Source organism: Akebia trifoliata, chromosome 1, assembly GCF_017979445.1.
Source record: "Akebia trifoliata isolate Shusen 1 chromosome 1, ASM1797944v1, whole genome shotgun sequence".
In the NCBI taxonomy this organism is placed as follows: Eukaryota; Viridiplantae; Streptophyta; class Magnoliopsida; order Ranunculales; family Lardizabalaceae; genus Akebia; species Akebia trifoliata.
Window position 1 is genome coordinate 36,551,959 of NC_141375.1, and position 23,777 is coordinate 36,575,735.

General features: G+C 35.0%; 3 protein-coding genes across 3 annotated transcripts; 2 read left to right on the forward strand and 1 right to left on the reverse strand.

Moving 5' to 3' along the window:
• Positions 1-4,980: 4,980 nt before the first annotated feature.
• LOC147412250 (RING/FYVE/PHD-type zinc finger family protein) lies at positions 4,981-9,772 on the forward strand. The gene is made up of 5 exons (XM_086458194.1): positions 4,981-5,134; positions 5,897-6,810; positions 7,205-7,405; positions 8,949-9,144; positions 9,254-9,772. Exons 2-5 carry the CDS (start codon positions 5,947-5,949, stop codon positions 9,436-9,438), a joined length of 1,446 nt encoding a protein of 481 aa, XP_086314320.1. The 5' UTR covers positions 4,981-5,134; positions 5,897-5,946; the 3' UTR covers positions 9,439-9,772.
• A 3,568-nt stretch (positions 9,773-13,340) lies between these two features.
• LOC147412251 (large ribosomal subunit protein eL18y-like) lies at positions 13,341-16,182 on the forward strand. The gene is made up of 5 exons (XM_086458207.1): positions 13,341-13,484; positions 13,613-13,702; positions 14,399-14,527; positions 15,150-15,332; positions 15,826-16,182. Exons 1-5 carry the CDS (start codon positions 13,482-13,484, stop codon positions 15,982-15,984), a joined length of 564 nt encoding a protein of 187 aa, XP_086314333.1. The 5' UTR covers positions 13,341-13,481; the 3' UTR covers positions 15,985-16,182.
• Positions 16,183-17,264: 1,082 nt separating this feature from the next.
• Positions 17,265-23,746, reverse strand: LOC147412252 (putative E3 ubiquitin-protein ligase ARI3). The gene is made up of 3 exons (XM_086432643.1): positions 23,282-23,746; positions 18,539-18,596; positions 17,265-17,399 (listed from the first exon to the last, which is right to left on the reverse strand). The coding sequence occupies exons 1-3, from the start codon at positions 23,722-23,724 to the stop codon at positions 17,265-17,267; spliced, it is 636 nt and encodes a 211-aa protein (XP_086288769.1). The 5' UTR covers positions 23,725-23,746.
• Between the last annotated feature and the right edge of the window lie 31 nt (positions 23,747-23,777).

The window sequence follows — 23,777 nt, forward strand, 5'->3', positions numbered from 1 at the left end:
TGTATCTTGAGGGAACCGTGTTTCCCGGGACATATAGATTTACGGTTTCCAAACTTGTCACTTTAGGAGAATCGATTAAGTATGTCACATGGGGTAGTTAGATTATCACGACTCATTTGTTATTTGTCTTAAATCACAGTCAACCTCATCATTTTTGCCTTATCATAATTAATATATAGGAGTCGGCACCACGATTAAAATTTAGTACTTATCTCTATGACCAATATATATTTAATTTCATTCTTCACCTCTTTTTTTTTTATAAATTATAAAGCTAACATCTTTGACTTCCATCAAATGACTTGTTCTCATAATTGTTCTTAGGCATTTCGGAACTCGTCAAAAACATATTAAATGACTATATATCTTATTTTTCATAATTTATCAATTCACCTCTTAAATCCATCAGAACGTGCTTTCCATGCATTATGACAAAATTCCTTGATTCTTGGTATCTCTTGTTGTTGGCCATATGTTGTTAAATATATAAATGGCTTACTCCTTTGGATACTAAACAAGAGCTTTGATTCTTGTCCAGGATTCCATGTGCATGCATTTTGGCTGGAAAATCGGTACAAAATCACTTGATAGTCCTCCCAAAGTTTGTAAAAGGATTCTTCCAATGTCAATGAGCAATGTACTATATGATGTCCATAAATATATATCTATATATATATATATAGGAACGGTTCAGCAGCCCCTTATGGTGCCCTATATGGTGCCATGCATTTTTTGTAAATCACTTTTGATGGGGTTACAAGTTGGGAATAGGCTGATTTTTTGTGAGGATGATCTCTACGGTGAAGAGATCATCCTCACAAAAAATCAGCTCATTTTGAAACTTCTAACCCTAGTTTACAAGTTGAAGAATCGTGGACCGTCCAATTTTTGTAAATAACTTTTGAAGGGTTTAGAAGTTTTGAATGAACTGATTTTTTGTGAGGATGATCTCCTCATCATAGAGATCATCCTCACAAAAAATCAGCTCATTCCAAAGTTTGTAACCCATGTTTTGAAAATGCGTGGCACCACATGAGGCACCACAATGGGGCTGCTGAACCGCTCCCTATATATATATATATATATAATATATTTATATATATATATATATATATATATCTATATTAGATATATAATGTTGTTGCAAAAGATAGTATTGAACCATTGTTGATCATCGATCCCCTTCTCTGGGTCTTCATACGAACAACTCTATTTGGTCTAACTATATACCTAGTCTGGCTTCGTCTCTACTTGGGCCAATCCTAATTGTCTTAGTCTCGGACATGTTTGTTATAAGATTTATTAAGATGTCCAAATACATCTGTCATACCTGGCTTTTCTGCGATAAACTAATTTTAGTTCAATATTAATTGATTTTTTTTATATTGGAACTGTTTACTCATGGAAATAGATTTTTTTAGATAGAATTTTACGTCATTCAGGTATGAGGATGGCTCATGAACATCCAATGCACCTTCACTTGAAATATCATGTCTTATTTACCAATATATTTGAAGAGTCGTTATGGGGTGACATTGGATTTATTGTGATTCTCACATTTTTTACATGGGATGCACACACGACCGTAGATGTATTTCTTTGAGATACGAGTAAAAAAGCATCCATGATTATGTTCACACCTCCAGGTTAGAAATGTAAAAATCGCAGAAAATCCAATGTTACCCCAGCATTAGTGATATTTGAATTGGATGATCTTAGACCCTACCCTCCAGTTTTGGGTGAAGATATGTCATACCCCTATGTTTTCAAGCTAACAAAGTACCTCCCTTTACCTTGGTCTTCCTTGAGGGACTGATATGAAGTAACATACATACCCTCGTCTTCGATTGTAGCTAAACATCCTTGATTTTCCTACTCAAAACCAATCATCATCTATGATAATAGATCTTACCTAGGGCTTAAAATGGGTTGGACCCTGACCAGATTTGAGTATATCCATATTTAAATTTGATTTAAAAAAAAAAAAACCCAAGACTTGATCTTGTATCTGAATCCAGCTCGGATCTTACTAGGTAATTCATATTCAAATCATTTTGTTTTTAGTTAATTTGGATATGACTTGGTTGACTTGGGTCGGTTTAGATAATTCCATACCATTCAACATATATCTGCTATACTTTTCTCTGTTTAAGCATTATAATGTTAGATTTTATCATTATAACCCTTTCATTTTGTAAAAAATGCATGTTATATTGAAGTAGTATAAAAGGATGTTTTGAAAAAACATATAATTTTCAAAATAATATATCATTCAGGTCTAGACAGATATAGGGATGGATTTGTATTAGACCTGGATTCGAATCGGATTGAGGGACATAAAACCAAATTTGACCTTCTTTTTTTAAATTTGGATCTACTTTAAGATTCAAACCCCGCTAAATTCAAATTTCAGATCACTTGAATTTGGAATAAAGTCCAACTCATTTTATACCCTAATCTTACATTTATTTTTAACCTCGAAGTTCCATCTCCTTAAACCATTGAATGTGTAGAACTAGAAATGATTTTGAGGGAAGTTGAAGATGAGGCCATTTTGGGTAGAAAGAGTATTGACAAATATGAGGATGAAGTTTGTATGAGCTGAAGTACACAATTCATCTTAATCACGTACACATCACTTAGGGAATCCCCATGTTAATTGGGATTGGGGTAATTTTGCTCAAAATGCGTCAACGAGATATACATATAGTGTGTGAATATTGACACCTTGGGTGCCATGCATGATCATTCATGCGATATGTTCAAAAAAGTCCAACAAGATATTGTGATCAAGGAATGTACCATCATAATCAATTAATAGGTGCTGCAAATAAAAAAAATGTATAACCATTCCTAATGATCATAGAAGAGGGCTGTGGAAATGACTTGGTAGAATAAAACTATTAAATTACGGTTTAAGTGAAAAAAAAAAAAAAGATATATAATATTGGATGTGATGATTGATTCTTGTTGATAGAATTCTGAATATAATTTAAGCATCGAAGAATTTTTGATAAGTAAGATATTGATGTTAAATAAACATAATATTGTAATATTTTAGGTATAATAATCTCCTAGTGTAGGATTGGACTTTAAGTTTAAAATTGCAAAACTTTGAGGTCAAGTACAGTTTACACCTTAACCCCAAACATTTTCAAAAGTAAAATCCGTTTGACGACTTTATTTATTAAATAAACAAACGGGCCGTGATATAAGTCTTGGATTCCTAGCCGTGTGGACCTTGGATCGAATGACTCTCCGCGTCCGTGTTTTAATCAGATGGCAGAGAGGAGATGAGAAGAGTTGAACACGAGGCAAGTGTGAAAGGCCGGTCGTGCTGGCATCATGCATTTACAACCTGGATGGCAGTACCCACGTGGCCTAGTTTAAGACGTAGCTGGAGACAGCCAAAAGACGACGTGGCTGTAGCGAGACAATTAGCTCAAGCATGTGAAACGAGCACCACATGTCACACAAACCTATCTATCGATGTCCATATGTGCTGGGGTGACACAGGATTTACTGTGAATATTTTGAAATCATTAAAACGTGAGATGAGGTTGATGGACCATTAAGAAATACATTTTTTTTTCCTAAAGGAACTATCAAGCTATTGCCCCAAGCTTAAAGATAATTTAGAAAGAAATCCCTTATGATGGTTCTTTAAGTAATTTTCCTATATTAAAATTAAGGGAAAATTATTTAATGAGTTATGAAGGAGGGATTTGTTTCTAAATTGCTCAATCTCATACCTCAACAGATTGCAAAAACCACGTTGAGATCTCAAAAGTACAGTCTCAGCTAGAGCAAGGTAAATTAGTTCCAAGAAAATACCCTTGGCACGCACTAGTTACTTTGAGTTATGAGGGGCCAGGTTGTTTCTCTTATGAAGGGTGGCATTTTCGTCCAAACTGAATTATGGGTAGTATAGTAATTGAACACCAAGTTTAGTTGATGGATTGGGTCAAAAACAATATCCATTTCCGAACCGTGCAGAATGTAGTCTGGACTTTGGAGCAAGGTATTGAAATTTGTAACCGATGAGGATCTAATGGTCCTAATCCAATAATAAATCAGATCCACTGGGTCAATTTATGTCTCAGTCTGAATCGAAAGACCATAACTACTCTATCCAATACTAGATTTAGGGTGTCAATGGTACCCATTTAACCAAAATCGAATTGGAATAAAAAACCCCAGTTTCGATTCCCTTTTTATTGAAATTGATTAGAACTAGATCTAAAATGAAATCGGAATTGTTAGATTATAACCTATGGGATAGTTTGTCATTTTTTTTTTTATATTATAAATGATTTAAGGTATTTTTTTTTTTTTTCAAAATAAATGCATGTTATATAAAATAATCGTGATAGTATGACCCCTTATGCCCCATCACAGAATCATAGATAATTTGTCTCGGGATAATGAGAAAAAGTTTTATGATTATAGTATCTCGAGACAAATGATCAACAATTATGATGGTGTTATAAAATCATTATACTATATAAAATTCTTCAATTTTTCATATAAATTATTGATTAGAATTTAAAATGACTTATCTTCTAAAAAATTATTACTTTTAATAAAAATAAATTTTTTATTTTGAAAAAATCCATTAATTTATATTTTTAGTATAACAAATTATAATGAAGTTAATAATTTTGTAGATAATATATTAATTTTTGAAAGGAAATCTTTTCATAATGATTTGAAATATTTTTTTCTCATTCGATTCTTGAGAATTGAAACTGATAGGCACCTGTGATTTTTTGGCAGTTTTGATTCTATTTATTTTAGAATTAGACTCGAAATCAACAAGAGCCAAAATTGAACTAATTAGAATGGTTATGATTCTAAATTCCTTAGAAATCGAACCAGAATCGACCGATTGACACCGGGTGGTTTGCTTCTGAAATCTTATTATAGGCGATCCAATCCATTAACAGCTTAGAGGTTAAATGTGTAATTACACGAGTTCTTACTTCATCAGATATATATAGTATGTAATCGGGGTTTCGTATCTTTAAGGTTTCCGCGGAAATACCTTTTTTGAGTCATCTTCACCACAGTTCTTGAGGATCGAAGCCTCCGAATTTCCAAGCAACGAGAATACAAATTGTGGCATCAGTTTCAGGTCAGGCAGATTCGACTATGGCTCTGATTTAAAAGACTAGATTTTCATGGACTCTGTTCTTAGCAATCTCGTTTGTTATTAATTAGTTTTTGAGGGTTTATATTCTTCAAATCCCTATTAGGGTTTGCTTATCTTCTTTTCGAGGAATTTATGTTGGGAGAATCTCAAAATTAATGAAAATTTAGAACTTGATAATCCTGATCTTCTTTATTCGTATAAGTTTATTTTCTGGAAGTGCAACTGTTGATTCGATTTTATTTTTATTTTTTGTAAAATTCGGTAGGAATTGTAACTTTGTTTCTAATAGAACCAGCTGATTGAAACTGGCCTTGATCAATTCGAGATGATCAACTGTTATAGTTGCTCAACACTTGGGGTAAATTTCCGCTTCTCCAAATTACGGGAACATAATCAGAATTGGATTTTGAAGATGTTTGAATGAAGAAAAATATTTGTAGAAAATTGATTGCTGAAGGAAAAATATTCTATTACAAAAGATTAAATAATTGTTTAAAACGATAAAGATTAGGGCCTGTTTGAATTGCCCCTTGTATGCCAAAACAAGTATTTCTGTTGTGGGCTCCAAGATGGCAATTGAAGCACAGAAACTGATAATTATTGGTCTACATAGTTGTTCTATCACCTTTTGTTAATTTGTTCCTTGCTGATTGAGCACTAGAAGAAAATTATTAATTGTAGTTTCTTTTGCTACTCTCCTTTTCTTCTTGGTGTTCTGACGGGAGACTCTTTTGTGAACTGCAGTAGAGGCTCTTGTATTGCTTGACCTGTAATTGCTAGTTGCGATTCAAATTATGGCAACATCTGAGAGAAGGGTTTCATATTCTTCACTTTCTAATCTTGAAAAAGATAACAAATGCCACTACGATGATGACAGCAGTTCTGATGTATGGGATATCCCAGAAGGCAATATTATCTACCCGTCAGGCTCAATGACGTTGAAACAAGAGTACCCTGATCCGTTATCTTTTGAGTCTGATGATTTTCTTGATGGTGGATATGATTTAAATGAGGATTGTCAGCACCCTTTGCAATCCAAGATGCCTCCAGAGGTGAACTTGAAGAATGTGATGAATGGGATAGTTGCGATTTTGACTGGCCGTAATAAAGCTCAAAGTGGTGTTGAAAATCAGCAGGAAGAATGTAGCTCCAATGTATCATTTCTGGGATCTGGACAGAACGGAGATAGTTTCTTGCATTCCTCAGTTTACATACCAAGTGCACCCCCACTTGTTGGGCATCATGGGATTAACTATGATGCTTACAAAGAGGTATTGGAAGCCAATCCTCCAGAGTGGCTTCCAGACAGTGCTACTACTGTTTGTATGCAGTGCACTTGTCCCTTCACAGCCCTTACTCGTGGAAGGCATCATTGTCGGTTTTGCGGAGGGGTTTTCTGCAGAGCATGCTCAAAGGGGAGGTGTTTGTTGCCTGCTAAGTTCAGGGAGAGGAATCCACAGAGGGTGTGTGATGCCTGCTATGATAGGCTTGATCCTTTGCAAGGCGTTTTTATCAACTCCATCAGCAATGCATCCCAGGCTGCAAAGCATGATGTGATGGATTGGACATGTATGAGAGGGTGGTTAAATATGCCAATTGGGTTATCCATGGAATATGAGATATACAAGTCTTCAAATACTTTGAGGAGTTACAGCCAGGTGCATTTCTTCTGCTCATTGCAATTTCCATTTTTTTTTTCTTTTAAATTGTTCTAAAACTTGAACGAGATTCCTTCAACTTCATCTCTTCAGCCTCAATAAATTCTGGAAGGCCAGAGTCTTCCTTATGCCATTTATAATAATAGCTTGAGTTTATGTCATGATCTTAATGTTCATTTTCCTCATTATTACTCGTGCTGTTGTGAAGTAGCTGATTCATCGAATGTAACTGTGTTTGAAGTTGAAACTTGGTTCCAAGCCAAATCATGTAAAACTGTAGCTTGCAAGTTGCAACTTCTATTGGCATGTACTGGCCTTACAGTTTCATTTAGATAAATTCAATTACACATTTCATAATTTACATGGATTTGACATTGTTATTAAAATGGTTCAGGTTGCTAGATTAAACCCTGAGAAATCCATACCATCAGCAGTCCTGAAAGGTGCTAAAGGCTTAGCCATTTTAACAGTTGCTAAAGTTGGCGTGCTTCTTACTTACAAACTGGGCACTGGTTTAGTGGTTGCTCGAAGGTCAGATGGATCATGGTCCGCACCATCCGCCTTATTATCAGTTGGTTTAGGATGGGGTGCTCAGGTATGCACACTACTTGTATGTATTTATTGCTTTTAAAATACAAAATGGAGTTCAGATGTACCGATTCTATGTACCAAGGTAATCCAAGTTGCATTCTGCACAAGGGGTGTGGTGATCCCATGATGTGCAGCACAAATTCCCTTAGTTTTGCATGTCTGTTTGGAAGACTTAAAATGATTTATCAGTGTTACTTCAGATATCTGGGTTTGACTTTGCACTAACTCAATAACATTGCTAAAAACAATGAAAAAATAAAGAAAAAGGTGCATGCAAATGAAAATAAGGGGTGAAAAGGGAAATAGAAGAAAGAACCGATCAATAATTGCTAGGAAGAGCTGAGGTGAGGAGAAGGTTAGGGAACAGCTGTTTGCTTCTTTTTCTTTCAGTGGGAATGTTTTCTCCCATTGTTACTTTGGAAGGATGGCAGATTTTTTCCTGGTGGTCGTGGAAGGGTTGTGAAGGGATTGGAAAACTATTAGAACAATGTCACCTTTTGAAGAATGGATGTGTGATGATGCTCCGGCTTATCGAGGTTTCTGGTTTATTCACCTCATGTGGCCCATTCATTCATCAATCCTATATTGGTAAGTCAGTTAAGCCCCTTTTGTAAGGGCTATTACCAAAAGCATACTAATAGGAGTTTCTAACAACCTGATAGTGGACTATTACATTAATGTTAATTTCTTTCAAAGATCGGAGTTTTATCCTTGAAATTGGATTTTTGAGATCTTAGGATGCATCCGTATCCCCTTTTCGAAAAGTGGCTCTACAATTTATGTAGAAAGAGTTTCACGAGACTACGTGGAGAGGTGGGGCCAAAAGGCTAAATGTGCACCTTAGCTTCAAAAGGGCATAACTTGGTGACTGTATCTCGGAATGGCCGTTATAATATGTATTGGATTCATCTCTGCAAGCACTATGACAGGGTAACTGACAATAGTTTATTGGGCTGTATACAAACGCAAAAAAGGCTGTGTCGTGTGGGGGGTGGGGTGGTTCTCAAAACAGACTGTTTTCATCAAATTTTTTATTTTTAGTAAATTCTGTTTTAGCATATTTTGAGTCCAGATTCATTTTATAAGGTCAGTACCAATCATTTAAGGTTAGTAGAGGGGTTTTAATTGAATTATAATATATTTTTTAAATATTTTTGGCAGTTTAAGTTGAGGTTTAGGTTCTATAAATAAGCATTGTAGCAACATTCATGAGTTAAAATTGAATACAATTGAAGTTCTTTCAAATCTTTCCTTTTTTCTCGTTGTGCATTTTGATTATCTTTTGGGAAGAAGTCAATTTTTTTTCTTCCTTTTAGCATGCATCTTCAACGTTAGCAATTAAATCATTGTATGCATAGCCGCCTAGGTCTGTCATGCATATGGCATGGGACAAAATGATTTTAACAACATTTTACATTGCTGGGACCTTGATATAAGTTCAAAGACATAAAAAAGAACTGTAAATTGCCAACTTGACTGGTCCAAGTCCCCATTGTTTTGATTGATTATGTGTTGACATCGGAAAATAAACCTATGATGTGACACAGATTGGGGGTGAGCTCACAGACTTTATCATCGTGCTCCATGATTCGAAGGCTGTGAAGACATTTTGTAGTCGCATGCATTTTGCTCTTGGAGCTGGTTGCAGTGCTGCAGCAGGACCTGTAGGGAGGGTGCTAGAAGCAGATCTTCGAGCTGGGGATAGAGGATCAGGCATGTGCTATACTTACAGTTGCAGTAAGGGTGAGATGATTCTCCCTCCCTCATAATTTTATGGCCATTAGATAAGATGCACTTGTTTTGATGTCCTGTATAAAGAGTTGATACCATCTGATGGTGTAAAACATTACAGGTGCATTTGTGGGAGTTTCGCTGGAAGGGAACATTGTTGCAACGCGAATGGATACCAACCTAAGCTTCTATGGAGATCCCTATCTCACCATGGGCGACATTCTCCTGGGGACAGTGGAGAGACCGAAAGCGGCCGAGCCTTTGTACTCTGCTCTCAGAGACCTCTACTCAAAGCTACAGTGTTAGCTAGCTCTTTCGGGGGAGCTTCATCGTGCATGGTATCTCTATGCCCACAAATCTTTGGGTAGTAGTCTGGTCACTGCTGTTCAGAATCTAGTTATATTTCAGGATTTACTAGGATACTTCATTGATACATAATTGTATAGTTCAGATTTCATGGATTGCTTCATCGATTGTTGTACAAAGTGATTATATTGCCAAGTAAAATTCTGTGCACCAGTATGTTGATGTAATACATTTACACAATATCTGTATATGGAAGAGTAACATTCAAGTTAACACTTTCCTACCGAATTGGATTATGGTGGACTTCAATTTAAGGACGAAGATTTTGTGTTTAGATGGAATCCATTGATCTTGTAAGTGGTGATGGGGTTGATCTGTTAAAGATATGCCAAGAATCCATGAACAAATCAATGCATGTCAAGGAGGCGTTCGTGCTACACTCTTAAGCTAAACTTGGGTTGTAGATATATGAACACAACTAGGCATCCAGTTCAATCTCGATAAAATCAGCAAATCCATTCGTGTGCTCCATTTCCAAGTCCATGAGTTGTCATTTTTCTCTCTTCTATAATCTGGGGCCCTCTTGGCTTCTATTCTCTTTTAAGTGGTTGTCTCTATCCCGTTTTCAGTCCATCTGATTGGATGCTTCGTTAGTTTTCTAATTGAATTTACTTTTATCTATTAAAAGAACTCGTGTATGTATATATATCATTAATCCAAAACATGAGCATTCACAGCATTTTATATAATTACACTGAATGATACAATTGAAAAACATTTGGCTTCTATACATAAACAGCCAAGGAGCACTTCTTGGAGAAGTCGGTATTAGAGTTTGTAATTGTAAGGTGTGAAGCCTGCAAAATGCAAAAGGAAAAAAAAGTTACAATTATGGATTCAACTCAATATTGCATACACAAAATTATCATGATGTATTATGTCTACTTCATTTTTCAATTTTGGAAGACACGAACCTCAGATGAGGACTGCATTTTGACGATCTCCATCAAATGAATGGTTGAGATGGGAGGATGTTCCTCACGTGATGGAATGGATCCCTGGCAGATATATTGATCCTTAGCAAACTTGATATAAATTTTTTTTTAAAATTTTTGATAGATAAAAAAAAATGTTTATATATTATTTTCCACAAAATACTATATATAGCCAAATAACTCAATCGAGTTTCTATCCTAATGCGGAGCATTTTTTATCTGACTCGGCCTAGTTGATGGGGTGACAAAGTGAGTTGGTTCCATCATGTTTTGGGTTGAGTCACCCATAAACCGAGTCCAGTCAACTTGGCTAAGTTTCAAGTCAACCTGATGAGTTGTAAAACTGTGATGTGAAGGCTGCTTATGATGGCTATGAGCTTTGGAGCTATACATGCCTTGTAAGTTTCTCTCATGGAGTAAATTTCGTTGTTGAATATAAGCCTTGTATAATTTACATTAATCTCACAATCAAGCGCAACCTGCACAGAACCAAGAAGTTTATAGATGACTAAAACGACCATATGGTTCTTGCGTGTGTGTGTGTGTGTGTGAGAGAGAGAGAGAGAGCAGTATTTTTTGGACAAGAGGGGTGTATTGTGGGCAAATGTGTGGTGAAACCTTGATGGAGGTTAGGTGTAAACCTTAATCTTTGGCAGGTTGACATGAAGTGCATATACACCAGCTCTAATATCACCTAATATTCTCCATGAATCCTTCAATGAAGCACCACTAGTTATCTGGTTAATGTTCAGATGCTTGAATATGACCTGTGTCTGCACGCTCACATTTTTGCTATGAGGTGGTTGGTAAAACTGGGGAACCTCAATGGCCCCTACTGGAATTCCCTTATATAGAACACAAAGCTCTGAAGAAACATACTTTAGCCCAAACTTATTCGGATTTTGAGCCTTCAATGTTAGAGAAAAGATTGTTGAAACATAAACATTCGTGCTAGAAGTGGTATTTAACTTGAACGAATCCAATCTTATGGTCTGGATAGAGAAAATGGGTTTCCTTGGTTTCACAATGAAGATAATAGTGAGTGAAACTGCTCCTATTACGACAGCACAAAGAAAAAAGAAGAAAAGAAGAAAGAAACAACACCACCTCTCTAACGTATAACCACGGCACAATGAGCAACAAGAGTATTTCTCTCTGACATGCATTTCTCTCCCTTTGCTCTTCCAACCTTGATTCTCTTTAACTAACTGAAACTGTTGTGAGAATAGTGTTAGAGTTAGTCCATCTCGCAAGCCAAGAAGGTATCTGATCTTTTTCTTCACAGTTTGAAAATAACTTTATCTTTTATTAAATGTGAGAGTGATCCTTTTTAAGGGCAATTTTGTGAGAAAAGGATGACTTGTTCAGCTTGATTATTTCTTAATTATATTCTTGGCTAATGCTAATCTTGTTCATACTCGAATGTCAATTTACTGTAAACCCAAGCCATGACATCAAACATACAGGATCTCAGTTTGGAATAAAGCCTAACTAGATTTAAAATCATCAAACAAAATTGGACCTTTGCTTGTGTGCCAATTGTCTTGATATGGCGCCACAATAATACCCCATAAACCTATTACTACAACCATATTTGTTGGGAATATGGTTGGTGCACAGGGATTGGATTTTTATTTAAGAGAGTTTATAGTACCATACCAACCTTTTCTCATTATATATCAATACATGAAATTGTACATGGAAGGTAAAATAAAAAGGGATATAAATACTTAAAAGCATTTCCCGATTGGATATCTTTAATCGCATGATCTTATGTTGCATGTTCGAAGAAAATTTTGTCAAATTTTCCTGATTATCAAAGAAGAATTTGTGAATTATGTTCCCACGATGCCTAGATGTGCTTGTTTCTTTGAATCTAAACCAGAAGGATGATTTAAACCTATATTACGCCGCTCCATCAATTCTTCACAGTTTGTGATTCACCAGTGATAATCCATTTTTGGGTTCGTTAGCTTGATTCGTTTGTGCATATATACGATTCAATCATGCAAATTACAAGTACAACCATGTTGTTAAAAAAAAATTTAGAAGTTAAACATAAATAAGTATATGTAATGATCAAAATTCTAAATATAATACATTTTGAATATTTAAATAATAAAATAAAACTAAAAGATCCATTTATACCCATAAAAAGTAATGCATCTAATTAAAAATCATTCCTGGTCCAATTCAAGTGTCAAATTAATCAAATCTAACATCAACAAATTGCAAATTCAGTAATCTTAATCAAATCAAAGCGTTGAAGAGACATAAATAAATTTCTCAAAAAAGTGATTGGATTTGCAAATTGGTTTCTTGTATCCTTGGACGGATTCGTAGTTCACTATGGTACAACCATTATGATAACATGGATCTAAGCATAACCTTTCACATTTTGGTGAATAATTGAGACACCCATGTTTTCAAACTGATAACATGCTCCTAGGCCTTGGTCTACTTTGATAGATTGATATAAATTGACTTAAATGCCCTTCACTCTATAGCCAAAAGCTCTTATTTTTTCCTCTTTATCTTTATAAACCTCTTTGCACAATGTTTCTTACCTTTTTGTTCTATCGTAAAGATTATATTTACTTCAACCTTCAAACTTCAAGATAACGATCGGATTTTGGTTTAAAGAAAAAAAGGGTTTTCTACATGGGGTTAACCTATTGATGTGAGATTGAAAATCATTGATTGAATATGAGGTTTTAGTGGATTAAATATAATTTATCATAAAAATTCGAAGTTGATAGGAATTTTAGAGAAAACAACAGTTTTTGACTAGAGGTTGAAAATGAGGGTTTTTAGGTCATTTATTTAGTCTATAAGAGAAGATCGAGTTCAAGAAAGCATGTCATCAGTTTAAGAAAATAAGTGGGGGTATCTCAAATATTCAACAAAACTTGGAGGGGTGTATGTCTAAATCACACAAACCGAAACCCTAAATGTCCATGTCTTACTTAAATTGATCACTCCGAAGGTTCTGTTTGCGTCGGGAACCCTATTTTTCATTTGCAGAGGAAATTTACAAAGGCGACGACAATGGTAAGCTAAGCCCCTTGTTTTACTCTTAGAAACGAAACCCTAATCTTATTATCTCGTCTTCTTCTTCTTCGATTGGTTTTTTTTTTTTTTTTTTTTTCTTTTTTAATTTGTAAGTTTTGCACTGGCAGGGTATAGATCTGGTTGCTGGAGGTAAGAGCAAGAAAACCAAGCGAACAGCTCCGAAATCGGATGATATTTACCTCAAGCTTCTCGTCAAGGTTTAGCTTCTGATCTTTACTCTAACAATCTCTGCTATTTCGATGGAATTCTTCATCGATCCATTATCTTAATTTATGTCTATTTATTTATTTATTTATTATTATTTGATCTCAAATGTTGTTAGGATTTCGTTTCTGTAGTTATGAATCACTTTGGAAAAAATTAGTAATCTTTTCACTCTGAATCCATCCCTGAAAACTTCCAGAATTAGGAGCTTAGGGTTTTATCTCTGAAGTGATGCTCTGTGTAAGTAACCATGCTACTTCTAATGGATATCTTGTATTAATTTTTCCATGTGGAGATGGTCTCATCTGTGTTCAAATATTCTCACTTAAAAGAGACTTGGTGGTCATCTGCAAAACCTTCATAGAAAAAGTTAGTTAGAACCAAGGTCTGTTTCGTAACGTTTGTCCCAAAAAAGTTCTTTAACTTTCTATTAAAAACCTGTGCTCCAAACATGCCCTTAGACTTCTTATCCATTTTCGTTCATCTATACTTCGGTTTCAATTTGGATCTTTGTGGTCACATGGTTTTATTCCTCAAATCCATTGTGGTGTAATAAGTGTTTTTTTTTCTTCTTTTGAGAGCGATGGGTCGATTTGAGGTCCTATATGACATTTTCCTATTCTGGTTAGTGGAGATAAAATTTGAAGTTGAGCAGATCATTCTCTTTGTTTTTTGTTTCCATGTCTCAGCTTTACAGGTTTTTGGTTAGGAGGACTGGCAGCAAATTCAATGCTGTTATATTGAAGAGGTTGTTCATGAGCAAGGTCAATAAGCCGCCACTATCACTGTCTCGATTGATTCGTTTCATGAACGGCAAGGTAAAAGAATGCTAAATTGTTTAATGGTTTTTTATTTGTTGATACTCACAGTATGTTTGTCATAGTGTCAATGACCATTATTTATTTTTGGTTGTCAGTATGTCTTTAAATGATCTAAGGTATTTCTTGGTTGTATTGACTACTTCAATAAATCTGAAGTTATACTTGTTTAATTGTTTCCTAGTATATAATTCTCATCGGAGGGTTTAGGGTGTGTGCTGAACCATCCAATTTTGCATGTTATCTGAGAAGGATGTCTCAGCTCTAGAACTTTCCAGGTTTAGTGATCTCAACCGGCTAACTATAATGAGCTTTCGTCTGGATATTACTTGTATGTTTCTTTGCGCCAAACCTGAAGAGGTCCTTTTAGTTTTTATATTGAAGTATTTCTAACTTCTAATTTTTTTTGGTTGCCATCAAGAATCCAATTGTACAACAATGGATCCTTAGGGGGTAATATCTTGCACCAAACTAAATTATTTTTGCTTTTATCCATCAAAGGGAAAATTATTAATTTCAGATACCTTGCTACTGATAGTTCCTTCCTATTTGCACTTTTTCATTTCCTACCCGCTATGATTTTGTGTCTCTAAGTGTGCCATTCTTTTCTTTTTTTCTACAGGGAAACAAGATTGCTGTGGTTGTTGGTTGTGTTACCGACGACACCCGAGTTTATGACGTACCTGCAATGAGGGTGACTGCTCTGAGGTTTACAGAGAGAGCTAGAGCTAGAATTGAGAAAGCTGGTGGTGAATGTTTGACCTTTGATCAGCTTGCTCTCAAGGCACCTCTTGGACAGAACACGGTACGTGACTTCCTGTGAATTTTTCTACTTCGTTTCCTTCTCTATATTTTGCCGTTACTTATGACTTTGGAGTGTCATATAGTTTGGGGGTGTTCAAGGGCCATATACAAAACCAAACATTGTGCCAAACATTTTTCAATATATGGGTTAAAGATCTCCTCACAAAAAATCAGCCCATTCCGAAACTTCTAACCCCATCAAAAGTGGTTTACAAAAATTAGATGGTCCACGATTCTTTAACTTGTAAACTGGGGTTAGAAGTTTCGGAATGGGCTGATTTTTGGTGAAGATGATCTCCTCACCATAGAGATCATCCTCACAAAAAATTCAGCCCATTCCGAAACTTCTACGCCATATATTGAAAAATGTTTGGTTTTGTATGTGGTCCTTGAACCTGACCTATATACACACACAAACACACACGTACATAGGCATGTAAAAGTTTACTTGTTATATGCAAGCTTTCAATTTTTAATGTTCATTCTGGTTCCAGGTTCTTCTGAGGGGACCCAAGAATGCAAGAGAGGCAGTGAAGCACTTTGGTAAGGCTCCTGGTGTGCCTCACAGCCACACCAAGCCTTATGTCCGCTCCAAGGGTCGAAAGTTTGAGAAAGCCAGGGGGCGGAGAAACAGCCGTGGCTTCAGGAATTAATCTTTCAATTCTCAGCTTTAAACTGTTGGATTTTTGGCGCTTGGGCCACCACCCCATTTCAAGGAAAGATGTTTCAGAATGTTGAGTTTTAGATTAAAGTTGGATGGAGAATTTTTCACTGTTGAGGATTTTTATAAATAGTTTGTGCTTGAAACCTTGCAGTTCACTTAATTAATTAGCACTATTTTGATGAGAGCATCTTTTTTCAGTGTCCTTGATTTGAAATTCCTTGGATACTCTAATTGCTGTGTTATATGGTGGTTCATTGGGCTTTCAAAGCTGTGCTTGATGTCTTCCTTTGTAGATGGTTTCTTGCTATATACTTATGTCCCTGACCTTCGATGATTGCTACCATGGCAGTCCTTTTCAGAGAATTACTTAGAATTAGTTATTTCTGATTGTGCCTTATTGATTACAGTGGTTACCATGGTTCCTCTGCCCTGAGACCCTCCCAGCAGAGAGAGATGTGCATACCTTGCTTGATTGATACTATAAAAGATATTTGGTAGGGAGTCATGCAGGTGTCAATATTTTGTGGGGCTGCTGTTGGCCCCAGGGGAAGTACGTCTACATCTGCAATTACTCTCTCAGAGAAGGCCTTTTGCTAATCCGTTTGATGGTATTTGTCTTGCTTACCTTCAGATGCGATTTGCCATCCTTAATTAAACCACCATGGTTGCAGACTTTTGTCTACCAGAGATTTGGTGGATCTATTCAAAGAGCAGTTGTTGGTGGTTTTTTTTTTGTTTTTGTTTGTGTGAATGAGATATGCCCACCGCCAAGTAAATTCATGTTGAATTTCCTGTGTATTGGTTATGTGACAGTATCAAGGTGGACTCGAGCAGACTTGCTTCTTGCTAGAATTGTATCGTAGATTACTTGGTAATATGTTAGTTATCTGATTTTGGTGGGGAGGCGAAAAAAGGAATGAGAATTGCAATTGTCTACTGTTTTATGTTAAAAGATATGGCTACATGTGTTGATTTAGGCTACATTTGTTGATTGGAGATATAATTCATGATGGATTTGAATGGCAAAAGTAGATTTATGTTTTTTCGTCAGTAAGATTTATATGTTAATGTAGTAGTGATGTTAAGTTTTTCTGAAATAACTTATTGGGATTTATGGTGAACTCAGTAAAAAAAGATTGATTTGACAAATTAAAAACAATAATCTCATTTAATCATTGAAATATAATAGAATTACTTAACAAAACAACCATCAAGTAATGCTTCTTCCTCCGAACTGGTGTTCGGTCAAAGGGACATCTAGACGTTCTTTCAACCTAATGGGACTTCATAAAGCATTTCGTGATACGAAAACGGAAAATGATTCTTGGCACACTTTTCTATTGCTGCAAGAACACAGATGGGATGTCGATTTTCTTCCACAATCATGGCAAAACTTGGCCCCACCTGCGTGTCCCAAAACCACAAAAAAGGAAATTAAGAAGAATTAGAAGAAAATGAGAGATTAAGAAGAAGAGTTTTGAAAGATTAAGAAGAAGATTTTTTGATAGGAGGGAGATAAAATTTATTATTATTACTTATTCATTATAGTGAAAATTGCTCTCCAATATATACAAGGTTAACTTGTCAATTTGGCGACAACAACAATTCCTATATTTAATTCTAAATCCTAATTAGACTCATAATAAATTTAAAATAGAAACTCTCTAAAATAATATTAAATGGATTAGAAAATTAATATAATTAGAAAACTAAAATAAGGATCCTACCAATGAGAATCTGAAAGTTGTTTTGCAATTTGTCAATTGTGTCTTACATCTTGATTTATGTTTCCAATTTGTTGGGGGATTTGGAAAGAGCGAAATAGCCACACCTTCGATTAAAACGGAAAGATTGTAAAGAAACAATTTTGTTCATCTTGGACCTTGTATTTTTTGGTCTAAGGTATTCGAGAAATTTAAGGGTTTTTTTTTATTTTTATTTTAATAAAGATTTTATAGGTAATTGGGAAAAGATGTGTTGTGTTTTGAGTAGTTCTCTCTTGTATTGGTCATCTTGGCTGATCTCGCTTTTTATTAATAAATCTTTGCTTATCAATTCTTTAATCTGTGTTTATATGTAAGAGAGTATACATGTTCATTGGATAAAAATGATTAGACACAGGTCATTGGATAAAAATGAATTTGTTTATTATTAAACACCAGCATGTATACTCTCTTTTGATAAAAATCATTTTGATTAGATAATGCCCTTGTCTTCTAACATGTACCCTTGATTTTTATTTCATTTTCAAGTTGAATGGTAAATTATTTTTAATCTATTGAACATTATCATTATTGATTTTTTGTAATCCAAAATTCCATCATCTTTTAATTACTTCAAAATTGAAATTGTGGAAGAATATGTTTTTAGAGATTTAAGTGTTTTGATTTTATTATTTTTCTTTTTGTACACATGACATCATCATGCTATTAATTCATTCAAGTTGAAGATAGTAATGTAACCTGCAACAAACGTTTGAGCAACGAGAAAGAATGGTTGCAGCTTGGACATCTGGTCCAATTGTTCTTTTCAATCAGACATACTTGGGCGAGAAGGTCGTTTCTCTGTGGTCTGATAACCCGCGTTCCAAGGAACCTTACACTGAAAACAGAACAATCTATTGCAATTAGGATCTTTTTATTCAAGATCATCAGGACTGAGCAATAATAGGCTCTGTCAATATTCATGTGTAGAAGAGCAATTAAAGTCGACGAGCACATCACACTATCTATATCTATCGAAAACTCTTTGTGGGAGGATGGAGCGACATGAGATGGGATGGGGTCCAAAAGCTCATCACAGTGCAAACCAGGGCAATTAATCTTAGATGTGTTGTTTTCTTCAACCATTACTTGTATGTATTTAGCGATACAATCCAAGCAAAAAGAGCGATGAGAGCACTTGTTGTTTATGAATCTCTTGTTTGGCAACAGTACGTACTGGTTCTATGCATATCTCACAAGTGATGATCTTCCCATCTTCTTCTTCTTTGGTCCCAAAAGGTTGACTCAGCTTTGGCTGTGTGTTTCCCATGTTTGGTTTTTTCAAAATTTTTTTTTTAAGAGAGAGAGAGAGAGAGTTTCTTCTGTTCAAGAAACACTTATTTATAGTTTTTTTTTTTAGTCTTTCCTTTGTGATGGTTGTTGCAGCTGTTATTAAGAAAAGGAAAGTGCTGAAAATATAACGTTCATGCAGAACAAGGATTCCTTAATTATAAAAACATGATTAAAAACTAAATCTGTACAAATGATCTCTGGAAAACTATTAGTTTTGTTTTACCTCGCTTCTTAGCCGTAATAAAGTTCTATAAGAATTAAAAAAAATTTTAATTTTAATTTTTCAAAATAAAATCCTAATCCTAATTAGCAATAAATTTTATTTTTAGTACTCCATCTAATAACCCAATTGATTAATTGTGAAATCTTGGAATTGGATTTTATTTTTGAGTTGTGATAATCTGACTTAGGCATGTGGCATACTCAATGGATTTATCTAACGTGACGGCCGGGCTCGGAAATCATAGATGTGTTTTTCCTCAGGATACGTTACTGCACCTTTTTATGAGGAACCGTAGTTTTGTATCCAAAGGAGATCACATCTACGATTTCCGAACCTATCACATCAAGTAAGTGGATTGAGTTGCGATGTGGCTAAGTTAGATTATTAGTACTCTTTATTTTTTGATAGTTGATTATAAGAATCCAATATAATATGAGTGCTGATGATATGATGAACTTTTGGTGGATGGAATTGACGCACACTGATGTAAAAGCACATAACTTATTAAAAAAAGAAAAAAATGAGTTTCTCTCTCCTACTCATAGTGCGAAAAAAAAACTTTCAAATCTAATCACCTTGTGACATTCAAAATCATGATCTGATGAAATGGGGTTGTAGAGGATAGAATTATATGAAGTTCAAAACAAATAATTATTATCATTTTTCCCGATTAATTTTATTTTTAAATGTGGGTGCTCGGTTGCTGTCCGTTTTATGCACCTTGGATCAAGCTTGAAAAACAATTAATTTTTTTTTTTTCAATATGAATATTTTCATGTAGGGGCGGAGATAGGATTTTCTTGTAGTGGGGGCAAACTATGATTAGTTGTATAGCTCAAGAACTTGAAGATGAATGATTTTAGTAGAGGTTTTTTGTTAGAAGTTGAAGAAAAAGATATTTAGGTCATTTTCAATTAATATATGAGAAGGTCCGGTCAAGATGCAATGTCATCAACAAAAAATTGAAAAGGGGGGGGGGGGGGGGGGGGGGGTAGGAATTGGAGTGAGGTGAGGGTGTGGGGGCAAATGAGCCGAGAGAGGTGAGGGAGTGGGGACAAATGGGACATGTAATTAGTTGAAAAAATACGGGTGTCCCAAAGTTCTATGGGGGCAATTGCCCTCACCAACTCCTTACTTGCTCCACCCTTGTTTTCGTGAAATCTAGATGCCTATGTTGTTGGATTGTCAATGTGATAATCAATGTGACCTAACAATCTTTTTTAAAATTTGAAATCTAAAAAAATAAATATTTATTTAGAGAATGGGCAAGAAAGAGAAATTTTCTCTTCTTATTTTATTTTTACTAAATTATGTTCTTCCTTGCAACAAGTCCGTCCATCAAAAGTTCGTCATATCATCAGCACTCATATAGTGTTTATAAAGAAAAGTGAAACCCTTTCTTTACTAACATGGTCAGATTTTAAGTCTTCTAAAATTTCATAAAAACTCAGACTAAGAAAAATAAATAAAATATGTTTTTTTTTGGGTGACATTGTTTTTTATTTTTATTTTTTATCATCGGTAAGGTGGAGTTATAAAGGCCCCCACCCTTTTATTAAAATAAGGGGAAAATTACAATCGTGACAACTCACTAACAAGATCCTGAGCAATTACAACTTTTAACTCACGAGGGATTACTACATGATAGTGACAAAAGAAGCTTTCTTGGCTAGAAAATCAGGTGCATTATAAGAAACAGTAAACGATAATGTCTTCTCAAAACAAAATGTTTTCGAAGTTAAGTAGCAAGTGAGTAATGAGGTGGTGGGAATCATAATGAGGAGACTCTTAGAAAGAAAGCAAGCAAGCAATAAATTAGCTAACTACAGATGCTCCTGGGCCCGCGCATTCCCATTGCAAGGGCACCCATGGGACGACAGCTTTCTTCCACAGTCATGACAAAAAATGGTTCTACACCTGCATACACACAATCCCAATTAAATATTTGATAACCAATTATCGGAATTATACAATAGCATTTCATTCAAAAACAACACCAGGCTAGTCGAGGTGATCAACCTAGCAACACCTTACAAAAGGATGTTACTCATGAGAAATACATCAAATCCCATCCCAATTATAAATAAAATCCCCCTAAACTCCTTATAGATTTTAGACCAATAAAAAATAAGACCTAAAATGAATATGATTGTTATCTGTACAATCTTTTTGTTTCCCCTAAAAAATATGTCTATTTCTCACAAGTCATGCCCCTAATAGATTGCGAATAGCATAATACTCCACATCAACCTCAAGTGTTATTATCATCGCATGCAATAAAAATATAGACTTGTGATTTTCTAACTCTCCCCTTGGACATACTCCTCATACTCTCTTAATGTGGCGCATGTGTTAGAATCATATTTTTTTTCTCCGGGATACACAATTATACATTCCCATAAATACGTGCAGTTGTGTATCTCGAGAAAAAAATCTTGGGTTCTAACACATGCCACGTAAGGAGAGTATGTCAAAGGGGGTAATGGGAAAATCATTATTCTCAAAAAATAATATCAAATTCGGAACCTAGAAGTTGCATTATAATTTGTCAATCAATTGTGCCATGAGTCCTAACACACTGCCTGTGTTCAACACTGCAGTGATGTGTCAGTGCATAGATAACTATAGATTTCTTTTCTCGGGATATAAGTTAAAAAATCAACGGTTTGACAGTCCAATGCAGTCAATCCATCATATTCCATGTGCCATACATCAAAGGACAAAAATGCTCTTCACAAGCCTCTCTCTAAAATCCAAACAAGTTATTTCCTATATATAAACTTCAAAACCTAACCTAAATCTTCTATTAAATTTCTCGTCCAATCCATCAAAAATCCGTAAAATATTATCTCAAATCTCTATTCCCAACCAACCAAGCACTAATCCAAATCAACTTTTTAAGGCTGTTGATGTTGATCATAGGTTGTGATTAATTAACAAAAGTTGAAGAAGTTGCACAGACTATGATGGTGGCACTTCAATTTAAATTCCTAAAATAAGATAAATTGTTTTGAATTTTACTATGAATAGACGGAGAAGCTTGGAACAACACGATGTACATTTCAATATTACTCCAACACAACTCTTTTTAATAACATTACTGGTGGATCTTAATATCCACATGCCTATTATGCTCATTCTACGGATAAGTTGTTTCTCGATGACCAAATATTTATTTCGATGAGGCTTAATGGTCTTATATAAATCATGCCCCCTTATAGTTTGAAAATGGATGGGCACATAACTCCCAAATTTTAATGTGGTACTCTTTCAATCATTAAAAAATACTAAAGGGAGCTACAAGAAAAAAAGGATCCGTTGCTAGAACTCTTAAATTTAAAATTAAAATCCAACCATGAATAATAATAATTTTTTTTTTGTTTTGAAGCTCTTAAAATTTGGCATCCTAACATTTTTTTGGATCCCCAATAGATGGATGGGTGAAAACTTTCCTCACTAATTAGGTAAGGAATATGTTTGATGTTTATGAGCCGCACTGCCTCCGTTTTCCTGGTGTGTTAATTCCTCAACGACCTCTACCCAAAAAATTCCTTCTTTAAAAAAAAATAAAAAAAAATCATAGTTTTTCTTCCCAGAATCATTAAGTAACCTTCACCTTGAAGATCTTTATCATCTCTGTATTATTGTTTTAATCTATTCAATTTTATAATCATTTTCAACTTAGCCTTAACCTAGATTTTTATATTCAAAAATTCATTTTCATTTTTCTTCCAAAAACCAATAATATTTGGAGTTGTTCGAAGTGTGGAAGAAGAAAAATGTTGTTGTCAACCGTTTAAAGTTGATGTCATTTCCCTTAAACAAGATCGGATGCCATAGGGAAGTAGAGTACTAGAGCAACACAATTTTAACAACTTAAAAAAAAAAAAAAAAAAGTTATGTTTCACAAAATTATATGAGTAGTCTTGGCATCAAAGTCGATCGGAGATACATAAATAGTATGTATGTAGTAGTGTTAAGAAGAAGGAAATTGATTAATTAATTACCTGCATGTAACCATAGAGCAACCAGAAATGAGCTCCACAGACTGGTTGCAGTTAGGACATGTGGTCCACTTGTTCTCCTTAATCAGACTGAGGAAGAGAATGTCGTTTGCATCAGCTATCATCTTCTTATTCCCTGTAGTGAGCATAGTCTCTGAGTGCCATCTGTTGAATACTCTTGGAGGGAGGATGGTTCGACACGAGATTGGGTCCAAAAGCTTGTCACAATTCAAATCAGGGCATTTTATCTCATATTTGTTGTTTTCTTCAACCATTACTTGTATGTATTTAGCGATACAATCCACACAAAATGATCGATGAGAGCACTTTTTCTTCTTGTTAATGAATCTCTTGTTTGACAATAGTACTTCTTCCATGCATATCTCACATGTCATGCTTTTATTCTTCTCTTGCGTCAGCCTCAGCTTTGGCTGTATGTTTCCCATGTTTCTTAATTTGCTTTTCTTTTCTTTTCACACTTGAGATGATGATTAATGAG

What these genes read in the sequence shown, in the direction of transcription:
- LOC147412251 (XM_086458207.1), top strand. An exon ending in TTCGTTTCATGAACGGCAAG is followed by an intron (nt 14,528 to 15,149) that starts GTAAAAGAATGC and finishes TTTTTTCTACAG; the next exon opens with GGAAACAAGATTGCTGTGGT. An exon ending in CACCTCTTGGACAGAACACG is followed by an intron (nt 15,333 to 15,825) that starts GTACGTGACTTC and finishes TTCTGGTTCCAG; the next exon opens with GTTCTTCTGAGGGGACCCAA.
- LOC147412250 (XM_086458194.1), top strand. Translation starts at nt 5,947, where the DNA reads ATGGCAACATCTGAGAGAAGGGTTTCATATTCTTCACTTTCTAATCTT. An exon ending in CTTTGAGGAGTTACAGCCAG is followed by an intron (nt 6,811 to 7,204) that starts GTGCATTTCTTC and finishes AAAATGGTTCAG; the next exon opens with GTTGCTAGATTAAACCCTGA. An exon ending in GTTTAGGATGGGGTGCTCAG is followed by an intron (nt 7,406 to 8,948) that starts GTATGCACACTA and finishes GATGTGACACAG; the next exon opens with ATTGGGGGTGAGCTCACAGA.
- LOC147412252 (XM_086432643.1), bottom strand. Translation starts at nt 23,724, where the DNA reads ATGGGAAACATACAGCCAAAGCTGAGGCTGACGCAAGAGAAGAATAAA. An exon ending in TGCTCTATGGTTACATGCAG is followed by an intron (nt 18,597 to 23,281) that starts GTAATTAATTAA and finishes TTCTGTTTTCAG; the next exon opens with TGTAAGGTTCCTTGGAACGC. An exon ending in GAAACGACCTTCTCGCCCAA is followed by an intron (nt 17,400 to 18,538) that starts GTATGTCTGATT and finishes TGGGACACGCAG; the next exon opens with GTGGGGCCAAGTTTTGCCAT.